We start from the raw sequence: 26,390 nt of genomic DNA on the forward strand, positions 1-26,390 counted from the left end.
TTGGCAAGTCCCTGCCACCCCTAGGGTTAAAAATCCACCTTCGGCTGGTACCCTAGAGATCTTCCATATGCAACCCTCAGCGGGTCATATGTGTATTCTCTAAGTCCTCCCTACGGTAGGCATCTTGGCATTCCCTCACTGGGATATGCTTCCCAGTGTACCTTGATAATCCTGTGATAAGTGGGAGTCCTAGGGCCTTAAGTGGCGGGATCTCACACTTACGCAGGGCACTGGATGACAGCTGAGTGGCGTTGTTGAATAGGATCCCCCATTCGTTAGTCACTAACGTACGTCGTAGTGACTGAACGAAAGGGAACGTCTCGGTTACGTATGTAACCCTCGTTCCCTGAGGAGGGAACGGAGACGTACGTTTCCTTAGCCACGTCAGCTGTGCTGCCTGGAACGCGGAGTTCAGTCTTGGCTCCTGCAGCAGTAACATAATGCGATGTTCGCAGCGTACTTCCTTATATACCCACGAGGTGGGGCGGAGTTACGCATGCAAATTCCGCATGCCCATGGCATTGGCACTGCCATTGGGCGCTGTTGAATACGATGAAGATGATTGGCTTCTAAGCGAAACCCCCATTCGTTAGTCACTAACGTACGTCTCCGTTCCCTCCTCAGGGAACGAGGGTTACATACGTAACCGAGACGTTTTTCTTCCTCATTCCCAGTCATTCGATTTCATAGTTTTTGAGAGAGTAAAATAAGCTGTTTTTTTTTTCTTTTCTTTTTTTTTTCTTTATATGATTATGATGGACATTTGAATAAATCTGTTCAGCAGTTAGGAAGACACAAACACCATAATGAATGCTGAAGAAGACACTGATTATCACAATGGAGAGAAAAGGTGAGAGAAATGTGTTTTGATCACTTGTACATGTATCCTATTTATATAGATATAAATCTAATATAAAATAACATTTTAAAGAAGCATATTCGTTTTATTAATATGCTTAAGCGACAGATTCAAATTCAGTTCAAACAAGCTCAGTTTAAAATTGGAGATTAAATTATACTGTTTATAACTCAGCACAGCTCATTACATTTTATTACAAAAGACATTGATAATCTTAACATAATTTGAGTGAACGCGATGTTGCTTTGAACTATAAAGATGGACTTGTATCTGACAGTGTTCAGCAGGAGAGAGCACATTCACCTGTCCTCAGTGTTTTGTCCATGAAGAGTGACAAATCAATGAAAACACCAATTCAGTTAAAGGCTGAAGATTCCGTGGTTAAACAAAGGTACATTTAATTACATTTATGTTTGCATGTGGCTTTGTATGCTGTTTTGCACTTGATCCTATAGTAGCGAGATGAAAATAATGCTTTCTTTAAAAAAAAATTCATTAATAAAGATGAATGAAACAAACTATTTAGTATTCAACTTTTGAGAGATATAGATTAATAAAACTAAATATTTTGTTGACAAGAACATAATCTTTAAATTTTTGAAAGGTTGTTGTTTTTCAGATCTCTGGAGAAACCGGATTCTCCTGTCCCCAGTGTTTTGTCCATGAAAAGTGACAAATCAATGAAAATACCAATTCAGTTAAAAAATGGTAAAAAAAGGTAAATCTAACTATTTATATGTGGCATAGCTTTGATGTTTTTGCCACTATTGTGAGATAAAAATAAAATTTTGCTTTCAAATGATACAGTATTGTACTGTATCATTTCTTGAAAAATCTTGATGACATCGGCTTTTACTCTAAAGCACATAAATGTTGTTCAGTGGTGAGATTGAGATTGATTATGTTGTTTTTTCAGTTCTGAGCAAAGATCACATTCATCTGATCCCAGTGTTTTGTCCCTGAAAAGTGACAAATCAATGAAAATACCAATTCAGTTAAAAAATGGAGATTCTCTGTTTGATCAGAGGTAAATAAAACAATTTTTATGTGACTTCGCTTTGATGGTTTTGGATATATTTTAAGATAAAATTCAAATTTTGTTTTCAAATTATACAGTATTGTGCTTGACAAATTTTGATGATTTTGACTTTTACTTGGAAGCACATAAATGTTTTTCAGTGGTGAGATGGATTATGTTGTTTTTTCAGTTCTGAGCAAAGATCACATTCACCTGATCCCAGTGTTTTGTCCCTGAAAAGTGACAAATCAATGAAAATACCAATTCAGTTAAAACATGGTGATTCTCCGTATGACCAAAGGTAAATCTATATATCTTTATGTTTGCATGTGGTAAAGCTGTGATAATTGTAGCCCAACGGCTATCAATAAATTTTTTTTGTGAATGTTTCAATCCCTTACACATTAAATCTGATTATATTATTTTCAAACCATAACTTTGTTTAGAACTGTCTTCATTAAGCACAGGTTTAACCTCAGTCTCATTCAGGATGAAATATATGGATATAAATGGATATAGATATAACAAACCAAACTCAAATAACACATTCTCTACTAGCTAAGTAACTGTTCATTAGTTGATTTTTGTGAAACTGCGGCCAAAGTTGTAATAGAACAGAGTGTGTTTTTTGTTTTTTTGAGAATGTTTAGTTTTGACCAAATCTTTTTTAAAGAAATGCATCTAAGCAATGGAGAGAAAACTCAAATCAATATGAATTAAATTTCTATTAATAATGTATTTTTCAGTTCCCTGGAGACATCAAATTTACCTGATCCCAGTGCAGTACAAATGAAAGATAAATCAAATATACCACACCAGAGGTAACATTTCATTCTGATCCCTGTTAAACGTTCATTCAATGTTCACACTAGAAAAGTGCACTTCCTGTGCTTCTCAGATCAGAGAGGGTGAACGGGGGTCTGATGACTCACCATATCAATTCATATAGTGAACAAGGCTGAGTGCAGAGTATTTTTTGTTGCTAACTCTCTCTGGATGCAGGGATTTACTGAACTCTCACCTGCAGATGCAGATTTTCAGGATTGAACTTCCTCATTGTTCAGTGAAGTTGTTATCATGCTGATCTCTCATGATCTGTTTTTGAAAACTGAGAAATAGTAAAACACAATTAAATCCTTTGCACAATTAAGAATGTATCTTGCTTATTAGAATCTTATATTTTTAGCAATTTGTTCAAAAACAGAAAACACAGTCAGATGAAAAAGCTACCTAATTACATTAGCCACAAACAAAATTATATTACTTACAAAAAAGGAAAATACATATGATATCATAAAATATTTATCTTTTATAAATGAATCGATGTTGTTTGAATATAATGAAAGTAATAATAATGAAGCTTTGTAGTTTTATTATTTGTGACTGAAAAGATTATATTTTTACAGATATGATGCACAAACTCCTGATCCAGAGATCCACCAAAGATTAAAATCTTGCATGAAAAATAAGCAACGGTATATTTTCGAAGGACTGGCAGAGCAGGGAAACCCAACACTCCTGAATGAGATCTACACTGAGCTCTATATCACAGAGGGTGGAAATGGAGAGATCAATAATGTACATGAAATTAAAAGGATAGAAAAATCATTGAAGATTGCAGAAGAAGCAACAATACCGATCCAATGCAATGACATCTTTAGACCTTTACCTGGACAAGACAAACCCATCAGAACTGTGCTGACAAAGGGAGTCGCTGGCATTGGAAAAACAGTCTCTGTGCAGAAGTTCATCCTGGACTGGGCTGAAGAGAAAGAGAATCAGGACGTCCAGCTCATATTTCCACTTCCTTTCAGAGAGCTCAATTTGATGAAGGACAAAACACTCAGTCTTTCAGATCTTCTTCATGTCTTTTTCCCTGAAACAAAAGAAATGGAAATATCCAGTGACAAATATAAAGTGTTGTTCATCTTTGATGGTCTGGACGAGTGTCGTCTGTCTCTGGATTTTCAGAGCGATGTGAGGTTGTGTGATGTAAGTGAATCAGCCTCAGTGGACGTGCTGCTGACGAACCTTATTGCGGGGAATCTGCTTCCCTCTGCTCTCATCTGGATCACCTCCAGGCGTACTCAGAGGTACGAGGCTTCAATGAGCCACAGAAGGAGGAATACTTCAGGAAGAGAATCAGCGATCAGAGTCTGGCCAATACAATCATCACACACCTGAAGTCATCGAGGAGCCTCTACATCATGTGCCACATCCCAGTGTTCTGCTGGATCTCAGCCACTGTTCTAGAGAAGATGTTGAGCGAAGCAGAGAGTGGAGACATTCCCAAGACTCTCACTCAAATGTACACACACTTCCTGATGGCACAGCTTAGCACGAAAAACACAAAGTATACTGAGAAGGAGGACAAAGAAAAAGAGATGATTTTCAAACTAGGTAAACTGGCACACGAGCAACTGGAAAAAGGCAATGTGATCTTCTATGAGGATGACCTAAGAGAGTGTGGCATTGATGTGACAGAAGCATCAGTGTACTCAGGGTTGTGCACTCAGATCTTCAGAGAGGAGTTTGGCTGGTATCAGGGGAAAGTCTTCTGCTTTGTTCATGCTTTGTTCAGCATTCAGGAACATCTAGCGGCTCTATATGTGCACCTCTCCTTCAACAACAATGGCAAAAACGTGCTTGTAGAAGATGAAGCAAAGGAATCTAAAATTAACCTGACAGTGCCAATCATACTCAAATGTGCAGTTGATAAAGCTTTAGAAAGTAAAAATGGACATCTCGATCTCTTTCTTCGCTTTCTCATGGGACTTTCGATGGAGTCAAATCAGGCCCTCCAAGAAATTATTTTTAAGAAAAGAACATATATCCCCCAGGACACAACAGAAACTACTGAGTATCTCAAGGAAAAGATAAACGTCCGCTGTCCAGAAACAGCTTTACTTATGCTCCACTGTCTAAATGAACTCAATGATCATTCTCTAAAAGATGAAATCGTAAAGTACATAACCTTGGGAAAAGTTCAAGACATCCAGTCCCCAGAACTTGGTTATGCTCTAATGTTCATTTTAATAACATCGGATCAGAAGTTTGATGAGTTTGAACTACGTAAATATGGTAGATCAGACGCATTCCTCACCTGGCTAAATCCTGTGCTTAGGCTGTCTACAAAGGCACAGTGAGCACTTTTCATAATTGACTGTGTGTGAGGGCAACAAATTGTTAATATATAATGAAAGAGCAGAAAATAAAACACACAACAAATAAACAATCTTGACAGTCTTTCTTACTCTTCCAGGTTGCAAGACTGTAACATCACAGAAAGAGGCTGTTTAAAGCTGTCTACACTTCTTTCATCATCATCCAATGTGAGAGAGCTTGATTTGAGCCACAACAACCTGCAGGATTCAGGAGTGGAAATACTCAGTGTTGGAGTAAAGAAATCATGCAACGCATCACAGATGTATGCTTCTATAGAGTAAAGTTAAATATTAATGCATTATACTGTATTATTAATACACTATTTATGAAGATATTTAATGAAATCATTCTGTCATTTCAGGATTAAGGAATGGTTCAGCATGATACCAAATGATCCAAACAGACAGTTTTTGTATGACGCTTTTATATGGCTCACTGCTGGACTACAGGACACAGAATGCAGGCTGGAATCTTTCAGGTTGCTATCTCTTAAAAAAAGACATAAATGAGTCCTTATCACATAAATTGTGCTATACTTGGATTTTTGCCAATAGATTGAGACAACATATGTATATTCTCTTCTCCGTAGTTTGAAGAACTGTGGAGTAACAGAAGCAGGCTGTGTTTCCCTGAGCTCAGCTCTGAGTTTAAACCCTTCTCATCTGAAAGTGCTGGACCTGAGCTGGAACAACATAGGAGATTCTGGAGTGAAACATCTCTGTGCTACTCTGGAGAAAGTTCAGTGTGCATTGGAAATACTGAAGTGAGTTACAGCATAACATAAGCACATACACTGAATTGTGAAATTATTTGTAGTTAATAATGACTAAAGAGCCTTTAATTGCTTTATTAACAGGTTAAATAACTGTAATATAACACACACAAGTTGTGCAGCACTGGCTTCAATACTAGAAACAGATTCAAACCTGAAAGAACTCTCTCTAAGCAAGAATGAGCTCCTGGACTCGGGTGTGACGCTGTTCTCTGTTGGACTGCAGCACCCTCACTGTAAACTGGAGATCCTGAGGTAAGATGATTCTGAATACTTAAAGATTCACCATTAAACAATGTTGCTCCATGGGCTATTTGTGTTTTGTTTATAAATTACAGCGTATGTTTAAGGCCAAAATAACAGGGACATAAACATCACATTGGAGAACAAGTATAGGGATTATTGTAGTATCCTCCTCCAATATTCAGATCAACAAATATGGGTTTTTAATGGCTGATTATTTAACTATTAAATTAATGTTTACATTTTAGAAGCTATTCCTAATTACTAATGCTAAGCCTAACCCTACAGCACTGCATTATTTAACTTCTAAAACTACAGAGACTTGGCAAATATAACTACAAATTAATTTAATAATAAGAGAACAACACGGTCTCACACCCAACTCGTCACATATTGACGCTTGGTCAGTTCCACTTTTTAACGCACAGAGTACCCATTTAGTGCCAATTTCTGATGCGCAGGGAACTCCATTGATTTCAGTTATTTGCCCAATGCGTCAGATCAAGACACATTTAATTCTTTGCATTTGTAAATGTAGACATGATGGCTACTTTTATATTTTGGAGCAACTAACCCCACTCCTACCCTAAATCTACCTACTTCTCAATAATATAAAACACATAACAGGCAAATACAAGTACAGTCACAGATATTTATTGCAAAAACTGACCAAAAACAGTATAAAAGTATTAATTTATGTTGCATTCCAAGTCTTCTGAAGTCATACGATATCTTTATGTGAAGAACAAAGTTGATCAGAAATGATGATCCCGCCGCTCCGTGAACGCACACACTCCACTCAGTCATATCTCATTCAAATGATACACCCGACTCTTTAGCATGACGCGATCGGTTACGAGACACACAAGAGCCAATGCCATTTTACAATCAAAGCTGACGTAATGACGCAATTGGTCACGAGACATACGACAGCCAATGCAATTTCACTATCAAAGCTGATGTAACGTTTCTTCGGGCGGCATTATGTGACGCCGAAGGGAACTGACCAAATGTCAATGTGACGAGTTGGGTGTGAGACCATGTTGAAGAGAAACGTACCTCTGTTCGAACCACATTCCATGGAGGTCAGAAAGATAAGGCACCATTTAACAACACAACACAACTTATTACATGAATGCTTTCACTACCCTTAAAAGGCGCGACTAAATTGACAGTTTACAGCCTTGTAGGACACTTATTTCTATCACTGTATCAAATCAATCAAATAAGTTATGAATGTTTGTACTTTTCTTTCGATAGGCTTTCATGTTGCAAATTTAAAACAGAAGGCTTTGGATCTCTTACTTCAGCTCTGAGGTCAAACGCTCAGCTGAAAGAGCTAGACCTGGGCAACAACAGACCTGGAGATCAGGGAGTGGAGCTGCTGTCGGCTGTTCTCCATGATCCAAACTGCAGACTGAACACACTGAGGTTAAGATATCAAAATCAGGGAACACATTTATATTTGATGAAGTTGGAACAGTGTATATTATAATACATTTCTTTCTCAGGTTGGACAAATGTGGAATCACAGAGAAAAGTTGCACTTATCTGGCTTCAACTCTCAGCTCAGAGACCTCCAATCTGACACATCTGGATCTGAGTATTAATGATCTACAAGACTCAGACGTGAAGAAGCTCTGTGTCGGACTGCAGAATACTCACTGTAAACTAGAGAAGCTGGGGTAAATGTCTGGAAAATACTTATGTAGTGCAATCTCAGATCCAAAGCTATTCGAAACAGAATGTTTGTGTTTATAATACCTGTGCTTACACATCCATTCTGCTTTCTTCAGGATGTCCAACTGTAATGTTACACATGAAGGTGTGGTGGCACTGACCGAAGCTCTGAAATCAAATCCATCCCACCTGAAAGAGATCGATCTGCTTGAGAATGATCTGGAAGAGTCAGACTTGAATGTGCTCTCCATGATACTGGACAAGTCATCATAAAAACAACAATCCTTAAAATAACTAATCACACATTTGAATTTTTCAACGCGCAGGGTACTCCATTGATTTCAGTTGTTTGCCCAATGTGTCAGATCAAGGCGCATTTAATTCTTTACATTTGTAAAAGTAGACATGATTTTATAATGTGTCACATTATAATTGCATTCGAGAGCCAATGCAATTTCACTATTAAAGCTGACTTATGTTTTTTTCGGGCGGCAATTTTTGAATGTGTGAATGATCTCGGATGGAGAAGCTGATCGCTTTTGGGGAGTTTCTTCACACAAAAAACGGAACACTTGTAATATTTGTACTTTTTTAATAAATTGTGCCTGCAGTCGTAACTGCCTGTTATATCCTGTGTTTTATATCATATAATACACAAATGGGTAGGTATAGGGATGGGGTTGGGTTACGTGTTCAAATGTGTCTAAATAGCGTAAATAAAAAAATAAAAACATGTAAATAAAATTATGCTGGCTGATTAATTTGAGAATCACACTCCAACATAATGTCATAATGTCAAAATCATAACCCAATACATAATTTCATCATGATGAAAACATTTTAGAAAAGCCACAGATGACAATATGGAACACTGTGTTTTAATTATGTCATGTTATGCTATGTATATCAGCTCAGTTATTAAAAACATTAATATTACAATATAACAACGATAAAACACATATTTTAGGAACTATAACGGTAGTTACATATATGCGGAAACCTAGTAGCAATATGGACTGGGCTTTGCTGGCCCATTCTCCTCATCACTGCTATCCCTGTCACTTCCACTGTCCTCTGGGATATTCTCTATTATTCTGCACTGAGTGCTTGACCTGTGCTGTCTCTATTTGGAAGGCAAAATGCAAAATTGTCTCGGTATGTATGTGTAAAGTTGCCATTTAATGCTGTAATATGTAATTTTGAATGGTTATTTATGTTGATATATTTGTTAAATGTCTGTTTTATTACAATATAATACAATTCAAAACGTATTTGCAAAAATAGAACAGATATACTAGCAGGGTACAGAAATTATGCAATCTGACTCCACTGTTGCATGACGTCCACATACGTGGACAGTTCGTTTTTGGTGTATAAAAACTACATTTTACTCTAAATTTTAGTTTATAAAATACTAACCTATTCATCATACTTCACTGTACATACTAATATATTTTTTTAGCTCAATTGACCTCGTATAAAAGTTTTTCATAGATATGCCTGGAGCATTTGGCACATGGCTATCACTGTCAGCCATATTGGATTAATAATGTCATTGTCATCAAGCAATGAATATTTGGAATACAAGACAGTAGCCACTGTTACAATATTGCTGTCAATCTACTGACACTGACCTCAAGTGGTTTGGAGAAAATTACCATGATAAATGAACCCTAGATGGAGTTAAATTAACTGTCCCCAAATGTGGACACCATGCATGAAAGGGCATTTATTAATCTTAGTTAAATGCAAAATGTACTAATACATTATTAAAATCAAAAGTTGTATCTGTTAATATTATCTAATGGACCAGAGCAAACATGAACTAAGAACGATTTTTGTATTTTTATTAACTAATAAACAAAGATTAATACTATAACAAATGTATTGCTCATCGTTATTTAATGCATTAATGAACGCTTAATAAGACCTTATTGTAAAGGGTTACCACTTTTATAAAGGTTTATACATATACGGTATGCTATAAACATAAATGTACAGTATACATACATAAACCTCCATCCTTTAAGTCTGAGAATTTGACCCTTGCTGTGAAAAATGCATTTAGGAAAACTCACAAGGTTGATAATCCCAGAGTAGAGATCTGAATGACAATAAGAAAGACAAAAGATAATGGGGGAAGGGGGTTTAAATAATGGTGGTTGTATTTGTGATAATATAATCTACTTGTTACAGAGATTTAAACATGATTTAGTTTCCAGGTAGACTTGTGTCAGGTGTGCCCTTATTTGGGCTGCACTAAAACTAGCCAATTAGATTCAATTTATTACATTGAGAAGCTGCTTTCCAGTTTTGTGTGCTGTTAGCAGTAGGCGGTTAGTGGGAGTAATGCCTGAGACTGTAGGCCATTGCCAACTTCCTTCATGCCACAACATCGTCACATGTGGAGGAGCAGGCTACCCATGACAAAAGAACATTGTTCAGTTTGACTGATTCACGAGGACTGGCAAGTTGAATTCAGAAGACACATGGTAAGTACCACTGCAGCGTTTGATAGATCATAGACAACATGGATCCTCTTGAGTTAGAGCTAAAATACACCTGACACTGTGATTTAAAGAATTATCAAGTTTTCAATTATATTATTTGCAGTATCTTACAAAACATTGAGTTAAATGTATTACCAAATACATCGGAAGGAATTACCATCCAAAACCTTACAAAAAACCTTACAATGACTAAAGTAATTACTAGTGGGTTACCATGATCTTCACTTTAGAATGAATTATACATTAAACATTATTCACATTAATTATGAATCTGTATATAGTAGTTCTTAGTAAGCCTCTGGGAGATATGAAAAAATAGTATTATTGAGCAAATAGTGAGCTATCACATATATACAAGCACTACTACTTGCAAATGAAGTAACGTCTCGGTTATGTATGTAACCCTCGTTCCCTGAGGAGGGAACGGAGACGTACGTTAGTGACTAACGAATGGGGGTTTCGCTTAGAAGCCAATCATCTCCGAGAATTCAACAGCGCCCAATGGCAGTGCCAATGCCATGGGCATGCGGAATTTGCATGCGTAATTCCGCCCCACCTCGTGGGTATATAAGGAAGTACGCTGGCAACATCGCATTATGTTACTGCTGCAGGAGCCAAGACTGAACTCCGCGTTCCAGGCAGCACAGCTGACGTGGCAAAGGAAACGTACGTCTCCGTTCCCTCCTCAGGGAACGAGGGTTACATACGTAACCGAGACGTTCCCTTTCGTTCAGTCACTACGACGTACGTTAGTGACTAACGAATGGGGGTTCCAATACAACAACGCCACTCAGCTGTCATCCAGTGCCCTGCGTAAGTGTGAGTACCCTGTCGTAAGACTAGTACGGACGAAGGACACACAGGATTATCACAGGATTACCAAGGTACACTGGGAAGCATATCCCAGTGAGGGAATGCAAGATGCCTACCCGTAGGGAGGGCTTAAGAACACACTTATGACCCGCTAAGGGCTGCATAAGGAAGATCTTCTGGGTACCAGCCGAAGGTGGATTTTTAACCCTAGGGCGGCAGGGACTTGCCAAGGGAAAGACACCTGCTCGCTGAGGAGGCTTACAGTGGAAATACTCGTGTGGGGGTCGCCGGAGGGGAACCATGCACACGGAGCACCTGGCCGGACATGAGGGTCTGGGCTCGAAAGGGCAGACTGAACTGATGTCGGCGTAAGCAGTGCTGGAGGAGCTCAGGGCTCTCGGGGAGCTCACCTGAGGGAAAATATCGCACGTATCCAGTCCTAGGAGTGGAATGGCGAGCAAGCGAAGACACCTGAGCCTGGCCCATTACCGGCCACCCGTAGGGGCGTGTACATAGTTGGACACTGGCTCCACTCGGAGATTGTAGAATCTGGCGAATGTGTTGGGTGTTGCCCAGCCTGAAGCTCTGCAGATGTCTGTTAGCGAGGCGCCATGCGCTAGAGCCCAAGAGGAGGCCACACTCCGAGTGGAGTGTGCCCTCACACCAAGGGGACATGGTCGACCTTGCTGCTGGTAAGCCAAAACAATGGTGTCCACTATCCAGTGAGACAACCTCTGCTTTGAGAGAGCACTTCCCTTCCGCTCTCCACCATAACAGACAAAGAGCTGGTCTGAGGTCCTGAAACATCGCATACTGTCTACATAGGCGCGGAGAGCGCGTACTGGACAGAGCAATGCCAAGGCTGGGTCTGCCTCCTCCAAAGGCAGCGCTTGCAGGTTCACCACCTGATCTCGGAACGGAGTGGTGGGAACCTTGGGTACATATCCGGGCCGGGGTCTCAGGATCACGTGAGAGTTAGCCGGCCCGAACTCAAGGCACGCTTCGTCAACCGAAAATGCTTGCAGGTCCCCGACCCTCTTAAGCGAGGCCAATGCGGTCAGCAGAGCCGTCTTCATAGACAAGAACTTAATCTCAGCCGACCGCAAAGGCTCAAAGGGAGGCCTCTGCAGAGCACTTAAGACTACTGAGAGGTCCCAAGTGGGAACGAGAGGAGAGCGAGGAGGATTCAGTCTCCTCGCCCCCCTCAGGAACCTGATGATCAGGTCGTGCTGACTTACCTTTTTGTCTCCCAGGAGATCGTGGTAGGCAGATATTGCGGCCACATACACTTTAAGGGTGGAAGGAGACAGCCTTCGCTCCACCCCCTCCTGGAGAAACGATAGCACGGACCCGATCGGGCATTTCCAGGGGTCTTCTTGGCGGGAAGAACACCATGTGACGAAGAGGTTCCACTTCAACGCATAGAGACGTCTAGTAGACTCAGCTCTAGCGGAAGTGGTAGCGACCACCGCAGGTGGAAGACTACTCAAACCTGTCCAAAAGGTGCCCCGTCTCTGAGTGAGGAGGTCCGGTCTCAGAGGAATAGGCCAGGGAGGGGCTGTCGCAAGGAGTAGAAGTTCTGAGAACCAGGTCTGGCCGTGCCAATACGGGGTGACCAACATGACCTGCTCCTTGTCCTCCCTGATCTTGCACAGTACCCGTGCAAGGAGGCTCACTGGGGGAAACGCATACTTGCGTAGCCCTGGCAGCCAGCTGTGCGCCAGTGCATCCGTGCCAAGGGTGCCCTTGGTCAGGGAATAATACAGGGAGCAATGGGAAGAGTTCTGGGAGGCAACAGATCTACCTGTGCGTCGCCGAACCGTTCCCATATCAGCTGGACCGTCTGGGGGTGGAGTCTCCACTCTCCGGGGAGAGGCTGAATCCGTGAGAGCTCGTCGGCTGCACAGTTCAGGTCTCCCGGGATGTGGACAGCACGAAGGGACCTCTGGCGCTTCTGACTCCACAAAACGAGATGGCGGGCGAGTTGAGACATACGGCGGGAGCGTAGACCACCCTGGTGGTTGATGTACGCTACTACGGCCGTATTGTCTGTCCTGACTAGTACATGTTGACCCCTCAGCAACGCTCGGAAGCGGTGCAGGGCGAACCGTACTGCCAGTAACTCGAGGGAATTGACATGCAGAAGGCGCTGGGGTCCTGTCCAGGAGCCCGCGGCTGCTTGTCCATTGCACATGGCACCCCAGCCCGTGGATGACGCATCTGTTGATACAACAACATGCCTGGAAACTCGTTCTAAGGACACTCCGGTCCGTAGAAAGCTGAGGTTCGACCACGGGGTGAGAGTCTGTAAGCAGGCCCGAGTCACTTGAACCCGGAGCGTGCCAGACCGTCATGCCCATCTCGGGACTCGATCGCGTAGCCAGTGCTGAAGCGGTCTCATATGAAGCAATCCGAGCGGCGTCACCGCGGCTGCAGATGCCATATGCCCCAGGAGCCTCTGAAATAGTTTCAGTGGAACCGCACTCTTGCCCTCGATTTGACGAAGGGAAGTCAGCAGAGACTGCGCGCGCTCGCTCGAAAGCTGCGCGCACATGGCGACCGAGTCGATATCCATAACGAGAACAGCAGGGTCATTCGGACTACAGACGTACCCGGAGTGGGGCAGCGATGCAGCGTTACCGACCCGGACAAGGGAGGCTGTTGGGCGTCCCGGTGTGGGGGTGCGGTTAACGGCTGCGTCCTGACAGAGGAGACCAGGGAAGGACGCGCGTTCCACTGGGGTCTGCTCTGCCAGGAGGCTGGAGACAGAGAGGGATGCGAGTGGCGGGACCCATGGGTGGCGCGCACTGTCATCACCGGTCTCTGGGTCCTCAGGAACAGGGACATGAGTTCTTCCCAAGCGCTGCTAGCCCGGGGGCCAGCAGCAGAAGGATTTTTCCCCCCGGCCCTCCACCGGGGGAAGGAGAGGCCCTGCTACCATCCCCTGGGAAGAACTGGAACCCATCTCTGAGTTGTCCACCTCCAGCCTGGCGTTTAACCAGGCTGGGGAGCGGACTGGGCGTCATCCTCAACCACCTCCACGGCGCGGCCCAGGTGAAGGCTGCTGCTGGGGCCGGGCGGGAGGAGGGAGGGCGCCCTCGGCGGCGAGCAGACCGAGGCGACTGAGCCGGCGGCAGGGTGCAGCAGCTGGCCGCCGGGGCAGTACGTGTTACAGCCTCAGTCTGCTCTGGAGCGGCCGAGAACCGTTGGGCGCAGTTCTCAGCCGCGCCACTGAAGAGGCCAGCCTGGGATATGGGTGAGTTGAGGAGGCGGGCCCGCTCAACTTCCTCCACATCACCAGGTAAGGCCAGGTGCTCTCCCGGACCACAGCTGTGGACATCGCCCGACCCAGGGAGCGTGTGGCCACCTTCACCGCCCGGGGGCGGGATCAGTTGCGGCACGCAGCTCATTGAAGAGCCCTGGGTCGGCTCCACCCTTGTGCATGTGCAAAGGGGCGGCGGCCTGCCCGTAGCTCTGCAGGACCACGCCACCGAAGTAGACGAGCCCACAGGCTTTGGGAGGGTGCTTAGGACAGCCACACCACGCCACGTCAAGCCCTCTGTGGACACCGTAGTGCGCAACAGAGAGTTCAACAGTGGGGGTGAGGGGGCCCCAGTGTACCCTTAGGCCGCGGCCCCATCAAGGGCAGAGAAGGCGGAGGAGGCCACCAAACGATCGCGGGAAGCACGGGGACTTCCAGGACCGCGTGATCTTCTCATGCACCTCGGGAGCGAAAGGCATTGGGGGCGGGGCCCAACAGCTGTCGGGTGCCGCCCCCAAAAACCAATCGCGCAACCACGAGCACTCGCGACTGGGCGGAGTTCCACACCAGCGCGAGACTCGCGGCTGCCCGAGATAACATGGCTGTCAACCTTAGGTCGGATCAGGCAGCGCTGACACACCCGGAGGCGGAGCACAACCTAATCGTCATCCCCAAAGGACTCCAGCCCACCTTGGGATGCGGCGATCGACATCTCACTGCTATCTGGAGCGTGAACGAAACAAACGAGGCGTCAGAGATGGGCCGCTGTTTCAGTCCACACTCGCGGGTTTAAGCAATGTGCGAGAGGGGGCGTGGCCCGAGGAATGATCGTCGGGGTTCTTAATACCACGGCACCGCACTCAGGTCACCCTGGCCACCAGCCAAAGTACCACCTCTCTCGGAGACGGTAGATTGGGGTGTGGTAGAGGGGACTCTCTCTCCTCACGGAGATCACTGAGTCTCGACCGCGACATCGCGATGGTCACGTTCCCGCAGTGGGAACATGACGCATCCACAAACACTGCCCGAACGTGCTGAAGCCCAAACACATCGAGCAGTGAATGTGCCCATAGACAGCAACGGAGATCGATCGCACCCGGAAGTGCACGGGCGAACCATCTTGAAAAAGACGTGCCACGCGCAAGCTCTTTTTGTGAGAGGAAAGCTCTGCAGAGTGCCGAAGCGCCCAGGGAAACACACACACAGCTGTTGCAGATCACTGCACAGATCAGCAGACAGGCAGCATGAGATCGCTGGAACGCGCCGTCACACCAACACCCTGGAGAACCGCTGGTCTCGAAAACTGAAGAGAAGACTTCAGAATTCAGGCTTGTAGGAGTGAAGAGATGCTCTTGGCTCCAAAGTAGAAACATAATGCGATGTTGCCAGCGTACTTCCTTATATACCCACGAGGTGGGGCGGAGTTACGCATGCAAATTCCGCATGCCCATGGCATTGGCACTGCCATTGGGCGCTGTTGAATTCTCGGAGATGATTGGCTTCTAAGCGAAACCCCCATTCGTTAGTCACTAACGTACGTCGTAGTGACTGAACGAAAGGGAATCAGAGTTTCTTGTTAATAGCAGTTGCTAGAATAATAATGTGTTACTCATTTGTTCCTGTGTAGTTATTCATTAATGACGGAAGAGTATTCTAAAGTGTTACCAACAAATCTAGTAAAGCCGGTTCTTAAAAGAACACTTGCATACATAACCATATGTTTCTTTCATTTTACCAGCATTGTATGTTAGAAAAAAACAGTCTGTAGCCTACAGACGAACAGCATGTCTCTAATAATTGGTGATACTGATTCCTGCACCTCTGTCAGTGGATCGAATGGGTGAGACATATTTATTTACTTAAATTTTGTACATGCATGACCGACCAAATGTTTCAATTCACTTAAAAAAATCAACAACAACTAGGTATTTTCACTAGGGCTGTCAATCGATTATTTATTTTTAAATCTAATTAATTAGGTACTCTGTGATTAATTAATCTAACTTAATCGCATGCATATTTTTTGCTGTGAAAGTATTTTAGATATTTCAATTCAAATTAATCAATGAATAATCAGCATTAGTGACATTCAAGTTCAAAAACTCTTATTATTTTCACTGTTCAAATTTTGGCCATAACAATAAACAATATGACCTAATATGCTGAGGAAATAAATTCAAAAGTGCTTCAGGAAGATCTTGATTCAGTATCATTTCATATGTACTGTACATAACGAAAAATAAGTTCACCTTAGCCCTATTTTAGCAATATTTTAAACGTTTCTTGGGTTAAATTATATGTGCTTGAATTCATTAATATTCACTTGTGTGTCCTTATATAAATATCATTAAAATATTAGGTTTAAGTATATTTGGTATAAGTTATTAACGTTTTAAAATTTCACATTTAAAGAAATCTAGTGTTTGATCATGTCTAAATATTTATTAAAATGCAAAACCTAAAAATAAGTAAGCAGTTATGATCTGCAATACTTTTTTGAGCAACTACATTAGATACATGTATATTTATTAAAGAGCCATACAGGAACCTGGTGGGTAATGGCATTACAAATTAAAATTATTATTTTTCTAGCCACAACATGATTCTAATTTTCCTCTTTGATTTGGATTTCTTTATTGTAACTTTAATTACTACTCTAAATGTAATATAAATAATACAAATATTAGAAGAAAAATATTTTAAGTGGTCATTAATTGACAATAAGTATTGCACAAATAGTTTTATACTAGCAAAAGATCTCCTCAAAATGTTCAATAAATATTATTGAACTAAAATATAGAACATTTATTTAATTGAAAAATAGTTAAGGTGTCTGGTCACATTTGACCATCAATGAGTATGAGTGTGACCAATTAAGGAATACCTCAGTGCTAAATACAAGAAAAACATTAACATTAATGTTAACAATGTTGGATCTCCATCACTCTCCATAATAAAATGATCCTGTAAATATGGTTGACGTAATAATCAATGCACACTATGCTGTACTGTTTACCAAAACTAGTGAAGCAGTTGTCTATCTGCTTAAGCCATTCAAATGTATCGACACAGCGCTAGAAGTATTGAGAGCTCCATGAACCACGTGACCATGAGCTCTGGCTTTTGTTGTGCCTCATTAAAGGGATAGTTCACCCAAAATTGAAAATTCTGTCATCATTTACTCACCCTCAAGTTGTTCCAAACCTGTATGAGTTTCATTGTTCTGCTGAACACAAAAGAAGATATTTTGAAGAATGTTTGTAAACAAGCAGATAGAGCAACCATTGACTGCCATTGTAGGGAAAAAAATACTAATGTAGTCAATCTGCTTGGTTACAAACATTCTTCAAAATGTCTTCTTTTGTGTTCAGCAGAACAAAGAAACTCATACAGGTTTGGGACAACTTGAGGGTGAGTAAATGATGACAGAATTTTCATTTTTAGGTGAACTATTCCTTTAAGTGCGCCAAAACAATATTTATTATTTGAATTTTGTATTAAAACATAAAAAAAAGTAAAAGCTTAGACTTTGTTTAATATCAAAATCAGGTTTGGCAAATGTGTGAGAGTTGGCAACCCTGGCTAAATTTGCGTTTCAGTGTTTGCTCCAATGTGATTTGAAGATGACGTTGACTGCTAGAGTTGGTATCACAGGATGTGCTAGGTCGTACCTCCGGATTAACATTAACTCCTGGATGCTTTGCATTGATGTGGTACTAGTTGACTAACTCAGGTGATATGCAAATTCCTTGCCGCAGACCAACACGATCACATAATGCGTATCAATAGTTTGAGTGTGCAATGTTGTGGAATGTATACAATATATACAAAATGAGTTTTGGCGTGCAGCTTTTCGCGTGCATATGATACGCACTTTATGGCGTGTAGGCTATATGACACGCTCTTGGGTAGGATGGGGGTGGACATCGCAGACGACTATTTTTATCAACACTTCCATCAGGCCGTTTTTTATACGTAAATTTTCCAATCAATGATCCAGGCAGCACGTTCGCATCTCTCTCCTTCATTTTACAGCTCAGGGTCAAAGTCCAATACGGAATGGATTAGTCTGCGTTATTTTTTTTAAATGTTATTTTTTCTCAGATGAATTAATCAAAATTTCCTTATTTTGACAGCCCTAATTTTTACATAATTTAGGGAACTCCTTTCTTGGGAACTTGTGTTGCGTCGAGATTGATGCTGTAGGAATGCACTGCATGATTGTGTCGTGAAGCGCTCTGTGTGTAACTGTCTCTGTCTATTTATTGTTGTTTGTCCACAAGCATAATATATATCTAGACAGGAGTATAATGGCGAGCAAACAGCATTTTGGATCGTGTGTTCCTTCCTGCACTCGCTTCAGTACGAGTGGGGATACACGCCATGTGTTGTTTGTTTTGAAGTGAAGCATGCACAGTCAACTCTAGTAAAAAGGGGCTGACAGTGTTCATTCATAAATTCCCGACTTGTAACATATGCACTATCGAGAGTTTTAGCTCTGCTTATGATTCTCGAGGAATCTCGCGTTTGCCGAGGCAGCACGTATATTACGGGTCAGCAATACAGACGTGGTTGTGCATCTGTACATGGTTTCCCTGATTTCCGGGAGTTTTGGAGAACAGAGTTATGGAAGTGTGGGTTTGGTCTCTGAGGGGGCCCAACTCATAGACTCAGGTCTCTCAACTGAGGTTGTTTAGGCCACGATCACTCTAGAGCTTCCTGTGCAGGAAACAAACCGGTTTCCCCCGTGGTGCTTTGGAGCAGGAGGAGTATGGCAGCTTTGCAACCTTGTATTAGGGGTATCCCTACAAGAGGTGTATGATTTGGTGGGCTGTTCCTTTCCGCACACACTCGTCGGGTTCACAACCTAGTTTTGGGCTTCACCCCTGGGTCCCAGGTGTTTCTGTCTTTGTTCTGCTCGCCTGATTTCACACAAGACAGGCACTGTTGGTATAGACCAGTGGTTTTCAAACCTGTCCTGGAGGCACCCCAGCCCTGCACATTTTGTCTCCCTGGTCAACTAATGAGCTGATGAGATGAATCAGATGTGATAAATGAGGGAGACACAAAATTTGCAGGGCTGGGGTGCCTCCGGGACAGGTTGGAAAGCCACTGGTGTAGACATTCCCACAGCGTCAATCTCGACGCAACGTTGTGTTCCATCTTCAGGGAGCCAAGGTTACAGCCGAGGCGTTTTGTAATCACCATTACAGTGAATATTTGAACCAAATGAAGCACCATTCAGTGTCTGTCCATGGTGCCCAGCTACGACTATGAGCTACGAAATCATGACCATATTCTGCCTGCATTCATTCATTCCAGCATGCGAATTATGCAAGAGTGGAGGCGCGAGCATGGATATGAATCGATGGCACCAGTTGAAGAGATGTTGGCTAGCTATCTCTCGCTGGGGGAGGCATCAGTGTTGAAGGCTCCCACTCTGCCGACCAAACCGCTGAATGTGACGAATGTTTGAATGGCAGAATGTACGCGGCAGAGGGTCTGGCCTGGGCTGCCTTGCACACAATGGCTGTCGCAGAACAGCGTCACACCACATACCTTGCTCTCTGTGCCACCAAGAAAACTGCTGCTGTGATCAAATGATTGATGGTTGCAATGGTGGCCATGAAGAGGCATCTCTGGGTGAACAAGGCAGAATGGTCACCGGCCAATGTTATTGTCGTGTTTTGACTTGTGCTTCAGACACCGGTCATACTAGAGGCATTCCCCTATAGCATCCTAGGACGCAGGGAACTATGGTTACATTTGTGACCAGAGATGTTTTCTACAGTAAAATATACTTGCTATTTGAGCTGTAATGTAACATGGAGCTTGATAACATTAACCTTAAATTTACATAATATAGCATAACGTAATCTTGTGTTTCCTGTTGCAGTTTGATGGAGAGATCAGACTCTTCTGGCCTTAGTGTTTTGTCCATGAAGAGTGACCGATCAATGAAAATACCAATTCAACTGAAAAATGGATCAGCTCTCATGGTAAAAAGGTAATGACGATTTATGCTAAAGGTAGTCAGAACTTCGGTGCTGCAGTAGAAGGCACACTCATAAGGAGGATGGAGTTTCCAATTATTTTCTGATACATTCTTCATCTCAATGATTTGTTGTTAACTTTTTCTAAAACACTACAATTATATTTCACTAAAACCAAAAGTTTCACTGTCAGTCTTCAGCAGGAGAATTCAGAGTCGCCTGCCCCAAGCGCTTTGTCTATGAAGAGCGATCGATCAATGAAAATATCAATTCAACTAAAAAATGGATCAGCTCCCATTGGAAAAAGGTAATGACGATTTATGCTTAAGGTAGTCAGAACTTCGTTGCTGAGGTAGACAGACACATACAATGTCTCTGTAGTTCTCAGACAAACAAATACATTTTAAGAATGCGAAAGCATCAGAGTACTTTACATGGACTTGACAGATGAGAAGATGACAGCTATGTGGTGTGGCTGGATTATTTCAGTTTCTCTTTGTGGCTTGTTGTAAGTTCATGTAAGAGTGAGACCAGCAAAGATCAAGGGCAGAAAAAAAACAAAATGATTAATACAATATAAGATGGTCTCCTCTGAATGCTGGTCATGTCTAAATCCTTTGTAGTAAAGATAAGTGACTAATATCAAACTTTTTTTTTTTTGTCTATAAGGGATTTACACATAAAATCAGGTCAGGACGGTGAGAAGAATGGCAACGTTCCTGGAAGATGCATGGGATATCAGTAGGTTAAATGTATCTAAACTCATTTATAGTGTCTGAATTTGTGCATAGTTGTTGCTACTAACAACATATTTTCAACAGGCATGATTCAGAAACACAAGACGTCAAGATACAAAGGTTAAAATCACACATAAAAAATAATCACCACTACATTTTTGAAGGATTTGCAAAGCAGGGAAACCCAACACTCCTGAATGAGATCTACACTGAGCTCTATATCACAGAGGGTGGAAATGGAGAGATCAGTAATGAACATGAAATTAAAAGGATAGAAAAATCATTGAAGGCTGCAGAAGGAGCAACAATACCAATCAAATGCAATGCCATCTTTAAACCTTTACCTGGACAAGACAAACCCATCAGAACTGTGCTGACAAAGGGAGTCGCTGGCATTGGAAAAACAGTCTCTGTGCAGAAGTTCATCCTGGACTGGGCTGAAGAGAAAGAGAATCAGGACGTCCAGCTCTTATTTTCACTTCCTTTCAGAGAGCTCAATTTGATGAAGGACAAAACACTCAGTCTTTCAGATCTTCTTTGTGTCTTTTCCCCTGAAACAAAAGAAATGGAAATATCCAGTGACAAATATAAAGTGTTGTTCATCTTTGATGGTCTGGACGAGTGTCGTCTGTCTCTGGATTTTCAGAGCGATGTGAGGTTGTGTGATGTAAGTGAATCGGCCTCAGTGGACGTGCTGCTGACGAACCTCATTGTGGGGAATCTGCTTCCCTCAGCTCTCATCTGGATCACCTCCAGACCAGCAGCAGCTGATCTCGTCCCCTCTGAGTGTGTCCATCGAGTGACAGAGGTACAAGGCTTCAATGAGCCACAGAAGGAGGAATACTTCAGGAAGAGAATCAGTGATCAGAGTCTGGCCAATACAATCATCACACACCTAAAGTCATCGAGGAGCCTCTACATCATGTGCCACATCCCAGTGTTCTGCTGGATCTCAGCCACTGTTCTAGAGAAGATGTTGAGTGAAGCAGAGAGTGGGGAGATCCCCAAGACTCTCACTCAAATGTACACACACTTCCTGATGGCACAGATCAGCATCAAAAACACAAAGTATACTGAGAAGGAGGACAAAGAAAAAGAGATGATTTTCAAACTAGGTAAACTGGCATACGAGCAACTGGAAAGAGGCAATGTGATCTTCTATGAGGAAGACCTGAGAGAGTGTGGCATTGATGTGACAGAAGCATCAGTGTACTCAGGATTGTGCACTCAGATCTTCAGAGAGGAGTTTGGCTGGTATCAGGGGAAAGTCTTCTGCTTTGTTCATCTGAGCATTCAGGAACATCTAGCGGCTCTATATGTGCACCTCTCCTTCCACAACAATGGCAAAAACGCGCTTGAAGCACATGAATCAGGAATGCCTGTGACAATGTTCACCTTACACAAGTGTGCAGTTAAAAAATCTTTAGAAATTATGAATGGACATTTTGATCTTTTCCTTCGCTTCCTCATCGGACTTTCACTCGACTCGAATCACAACCTCCTAAAAGGGCTTTTGGTGAAGAGGACAGGAAACACCCTGGAAAGAGAGAAAACCATTGAGTATCTCAAGCAAACTATAAAAACAATCCCTTGCTCAGAAATGACTCTTGTTTTGTTCCACTGTCTGAATGAACTCAATGATCATTCCCTCATTACTGAAATCCAAAGCTACCTAACCTCTGGAAAAATAAACAGCGGTACTCTTTCCCCACATCTCTGGTCAGCTCTGGTGTTCATCTTAATGACATCAAATGAGAAGTTCAATGATTTTGAACTTCGTAAATACGGAAGATCGGATGCGGCTGTGTTCTGGTTGCTTCCTGTGATCAAGTTGTCGAAAAAGATCTGGTGAGAACATTTAGTTGTTAGCTTACATGAAGTCAATGATATGAACAAGCAGATATTTTCCCTTTAGTACAAATAGCATATTACCTTTATTTACATGGTGTAAATCACTATTTTCATGATGCTATTTTGTGCCATTTATACTTGGTGCAAAGGTATATACTATTTTACACAGTAAATAGCATCTACCTTAGTCTAAACAGCTGATGCCATTAATATATTTGTGCTGGCAGGATGCATGACTGTAATATCACAGAAAAAGGCTGTGCGGTGCTTTCTGCTGTTCTTCCATCAATATCTAATCTCAGAGAGCTGGACTTGAGCTACAACAACCTGCAGGATTCTGGAGTGGAAATACTCTGTGTTGGATTGAAAAGATCAGGCTACAGCTTAGAAAAATTAGTGTACGAGTTTTCAGTGATCCAAAACACAGATACATTATGTCTATACAAGCCCTGTTTACGTTTAAAGTTTATAATCAACCATATAAATCCATTGGCAGGAGGAGTCTGGGTTCTGAAGATTGTGACCCTGATCTTAATTTTGTCGTTCTTCCTACTGCTGGACTACAGGACTCAAAGTGTAGATTGGAATCACTCAAGTAGGTTTATTCTCTAAACTCAAGATATTGTACATTCAGGATTACAAGCTTACAAATGATAGATAGCAGCATTAAAGGCACAATTGAAATATCCAAAAACTACATGAACAATGTTATATATTTTGTTGACTTGTGTACTTACATTATATCCCAAATGTTTCCAAGAATGTTTCAATCCAGAGAAATTAGCAATTTTAACCAGTGCGTCGCCTATCAATGACATCATACCCGCGCTACCCTAAATTTCCGGTTTTATTTTGTAGAAACCATGGAAACACCAAAGAAGCTTTGATATATTATGTTTTATTAGACAGGTGAACAACTGTTTGGAGACATTTCTAGACAGAAAAGTAATTAGGCTTTTGTACAGTAATACAGCATTTTCTCCGTCATACAATATGTCTTAAAATTAATTGCATGCCATTTAGCAAGAAATCCATCCGGCATTTATTAATATGATATTCTAATATCGATCTAGCTTACTGCAGTGTGCAACAAGTGTCTCATAGCAGCCGCCGAGCGAACGCACAGAGTAACGTTATAACATAATTTTCAACACACTCATTAACACTCATCTCTTCAGCGGCCTCGTTCAGCTCCCGCAGCACTCAGCCCTGCTCTGCTTCATACTACAGTAACATTAATAATCTCATCCATGAATATGGTTTCTGCCCGAATCCCGTCCACTGGCTGTAGAGGTGAAGACTACATCTCCCATGACTCCACGCTCAATTTCATCATCATCAAGCTACGCCTTTGTTTTGAATAGGCGACCTCTAGCGGCGAAAAGCTACATAGTGTGCCTTTAAATTACACCTTCTCATTAAGAATGATAATGAAGACTGAAATGAGACTTTTTTTTCTATTCTCTCTGTAGTCTGACGAACTGTGGAGTAACAGAAGCAGGCTGTGTTTACCTGAGCTCAGCTCTGAGTTTAAACCCTTCTCATCTGAAAGTGCTGGACCTGAGCTGGAACAACATAGGAGATTCTGGAGTGAAACATCTCTGTGCTGCTCTGGAGAAGGTTCAGTGTGCATTGGAAACACTAAAGTGAGTTACAACAAACTTAAAATTAGTAAGCAGATAAATTAATAAACTTTATCTGAATTATTGATTATTTTAAAAAGTGTTATGCAGTATAAACAGTCAATGCAGAGAAGACCTGCTCTAAATCTCCTTTTGTAGCTTATTGTTTCTACCTTAAATTAATACATTCTTAGCTAACTGTGTGATTTGTATGTGTACATTTCTGAAATAAATTAATTGGACACAGCCACTCTGATTACAAATCCCTCTAAACAAGAGTTTAGCTAAACTTTAGCTAAACTATCAGCTTGAAGCACAAGCATGAGCCCAGCCCTTCCCATCATGAAATAAAGACGACTATTGAATGTTTTGTACATTAATAACCTCACGCATTATGTTCATCATGAAAAACTGCTTTAACGATAAATTGAGTCCCGTGACAAGTATGACTTTATTGGTGTTTTGTTCAACAAACTTTTGCCATTGCAATTCATGAAATCTTTTTTTTTTTTATCTTTACAATAATACCAGCATCATGTAGTGCAAATGTTTAATTGTAATGGACGTATTGCACAGGCTTTCGGAATTGACGAATGGCTCCGTCTGTTTATTTGGCAGTATAAAACTTCAGGTCAGGGTTTTTTTTAACTTACTAGAGGTGCAGAACATCACATGGCAACTTTTCGGGACTGCACCAAGCAAAAAATAAATCGTAATTATTACAAAGAGTACAGGTCTACGTGGATTCATTCTAATGGCTTGTTTTACCCCATGGCATATGGCAGATATGACGTTTTGTGGGCATTCCCAGTAATGCCGACCAAGTCTATTCTCACACTGAATGACGACTTCAACTTTTTTATGTTTAAAACTACATTTTAATTAAATGATATCAATGTGGTCTACTTTTATGATACCCCTGTTTTGAGGTTGGAATTTAAATTACCATTAATTTTGTATGAAAAAAAAAATTAAAATGACAGAAAATTTTGGGTGAACTATTCATTTAAAGTATTATTGTGTATTTTGTACAATTAAGAACTTTTTGACTTGCTTGTTATAGACTTTTAACTTGCAAAATCAACGCAGAAGGCTTTGAATCTCTGGCTTCAACTCTGAGGTCAAACGCTCAGCTGAGAGAGCTGGACCTGGGCAACAACAGACCTGGAGATCAGGGAGTGGAGATGCTGTCTGCTGTTCTCCATGATCCAAACTGCAGACTGAACACACTGAGGTTAAGATATATAGAAATCAGTGTATAGTTTTTGAAAAAGTTGGAAAACAAAACCTATTTTAAAATTAAATTCTTTCTCAGGTTGGACAAATGTGGAATCACAGAGAAAAGTTGCGCTCCTCTGGCTTCAGCTCTCAGTTCAGAGACCTCCAATCTGACACATCTGGATCTGAGTATTAATGATCTACAGGACTCAGGTGTGAAGAAGCTCTGTGTCGGACTGGAGAATACTCACTGTAAACTAGAGAAGCTGGGGTAAAAGATGTGAAACCTAATCAGATTTCCACAAAAACTAAACCATTTATACAATTATTGGTTAACTTTTCCGCTGTCTGAAAATCCATTCTGCTTTCTTCAGGCTGTCCAACTGTAATGTTACACATGAAGGTGTGGCCGCACTGACCGAAGCTCTGAAATCAAATCCATCCCACCTGAAAGAGATCGGTCTGCTTGAGAATGATCTGGAAGAGTCAGACATGAATGTGCTTTCCATGATCCTGGACACAAAAACAAATGTTTAAGATTACTCTTTAAAAAAAGAGTGAGATAGAGAAGAGTAGCATTATTAACTCATGGAAAGGATGTCATTCTTTTTTTACACTAATGCAGAGGTATGTGGATGTTGTAAAAT

At 41.8% G+C, this 26,390-nt stretch overlaps 1 protein-coding gene and 1 pseudogene across 2 annotated transcripts; both read left to right on the top strand.

Moving 5' to 3' along the window:
• Nucleotides 1-806: 806 nt before the first annotated feature.
• Nucleotides 807-26,280, top strand: LOC307130393 (NACHT, LRR and PYD domains-containing protein 3-like; annotated as a pseudogene). The gene is made up of 12 exons: nucleotides 807-850; nucleotides 1,137-1,250; nucleotides 1,479-1,577; nucleotides 1,776-1,886; nucleotides 2,068-2,178; nucleotides 3,284-3,970; nucleotides 20,219-20,329; nucleotides 21,137-22,900; nucleotides 23,131-23,498; nucleotides 24,376-24,549; nucleotides 25,841-26,014; nucleotides 26,118-26,280. The product of its transcript is annotated as an NACHT, LRR and PYD domains-containing protein 3-like (transcript).
• On the top strand, nucleotides 2,624-8,451 carry LOC307131061 (ribonuclease inhibitor-like). The gene is made up of 9 exons (XM_079824474.1): nucleotides 2,624-2,698; nucleotides 3,284-5,019; nucleotides 5,140-5,304; nucleotides 5,404-5,520; nucleotides 5,632-5,805; nucleotides 5,899-6,069; nucleotides 7,318-7,488; nucleotides 7,569-7,742; nucleotides 7,854-8,451. The coding sequence occupies exons 2-9, from the start codon at nucleotides 4,085-4,087 to the stop codon at nucleotides 8,008-8,010; spliced, it is 2,064 nt and encodes a 687-aa protein (XP_079680600.1). The 5' UTR covers nucleotides 2,624-2,698; nucleotides 3,284-4,084; the 3' UTR covers nucleotides 8,011-8,451.
• Nucleotides 26,281-26,390: the final 110 nt, after the last annotated feature.

Source organism: Gobio gobio (assembly GCF_949357685.1).
Source record: "Gobio gobio genome assembly, chromosome: 8".
In the NCBI taxonomy this organism is placed as follows: domain Eukaryota; kingdom Metazoa; phylum Chordata; class Actinopteri; order Cypriniformes; family Gobionidae; genus Gobio; species Gobio gobio.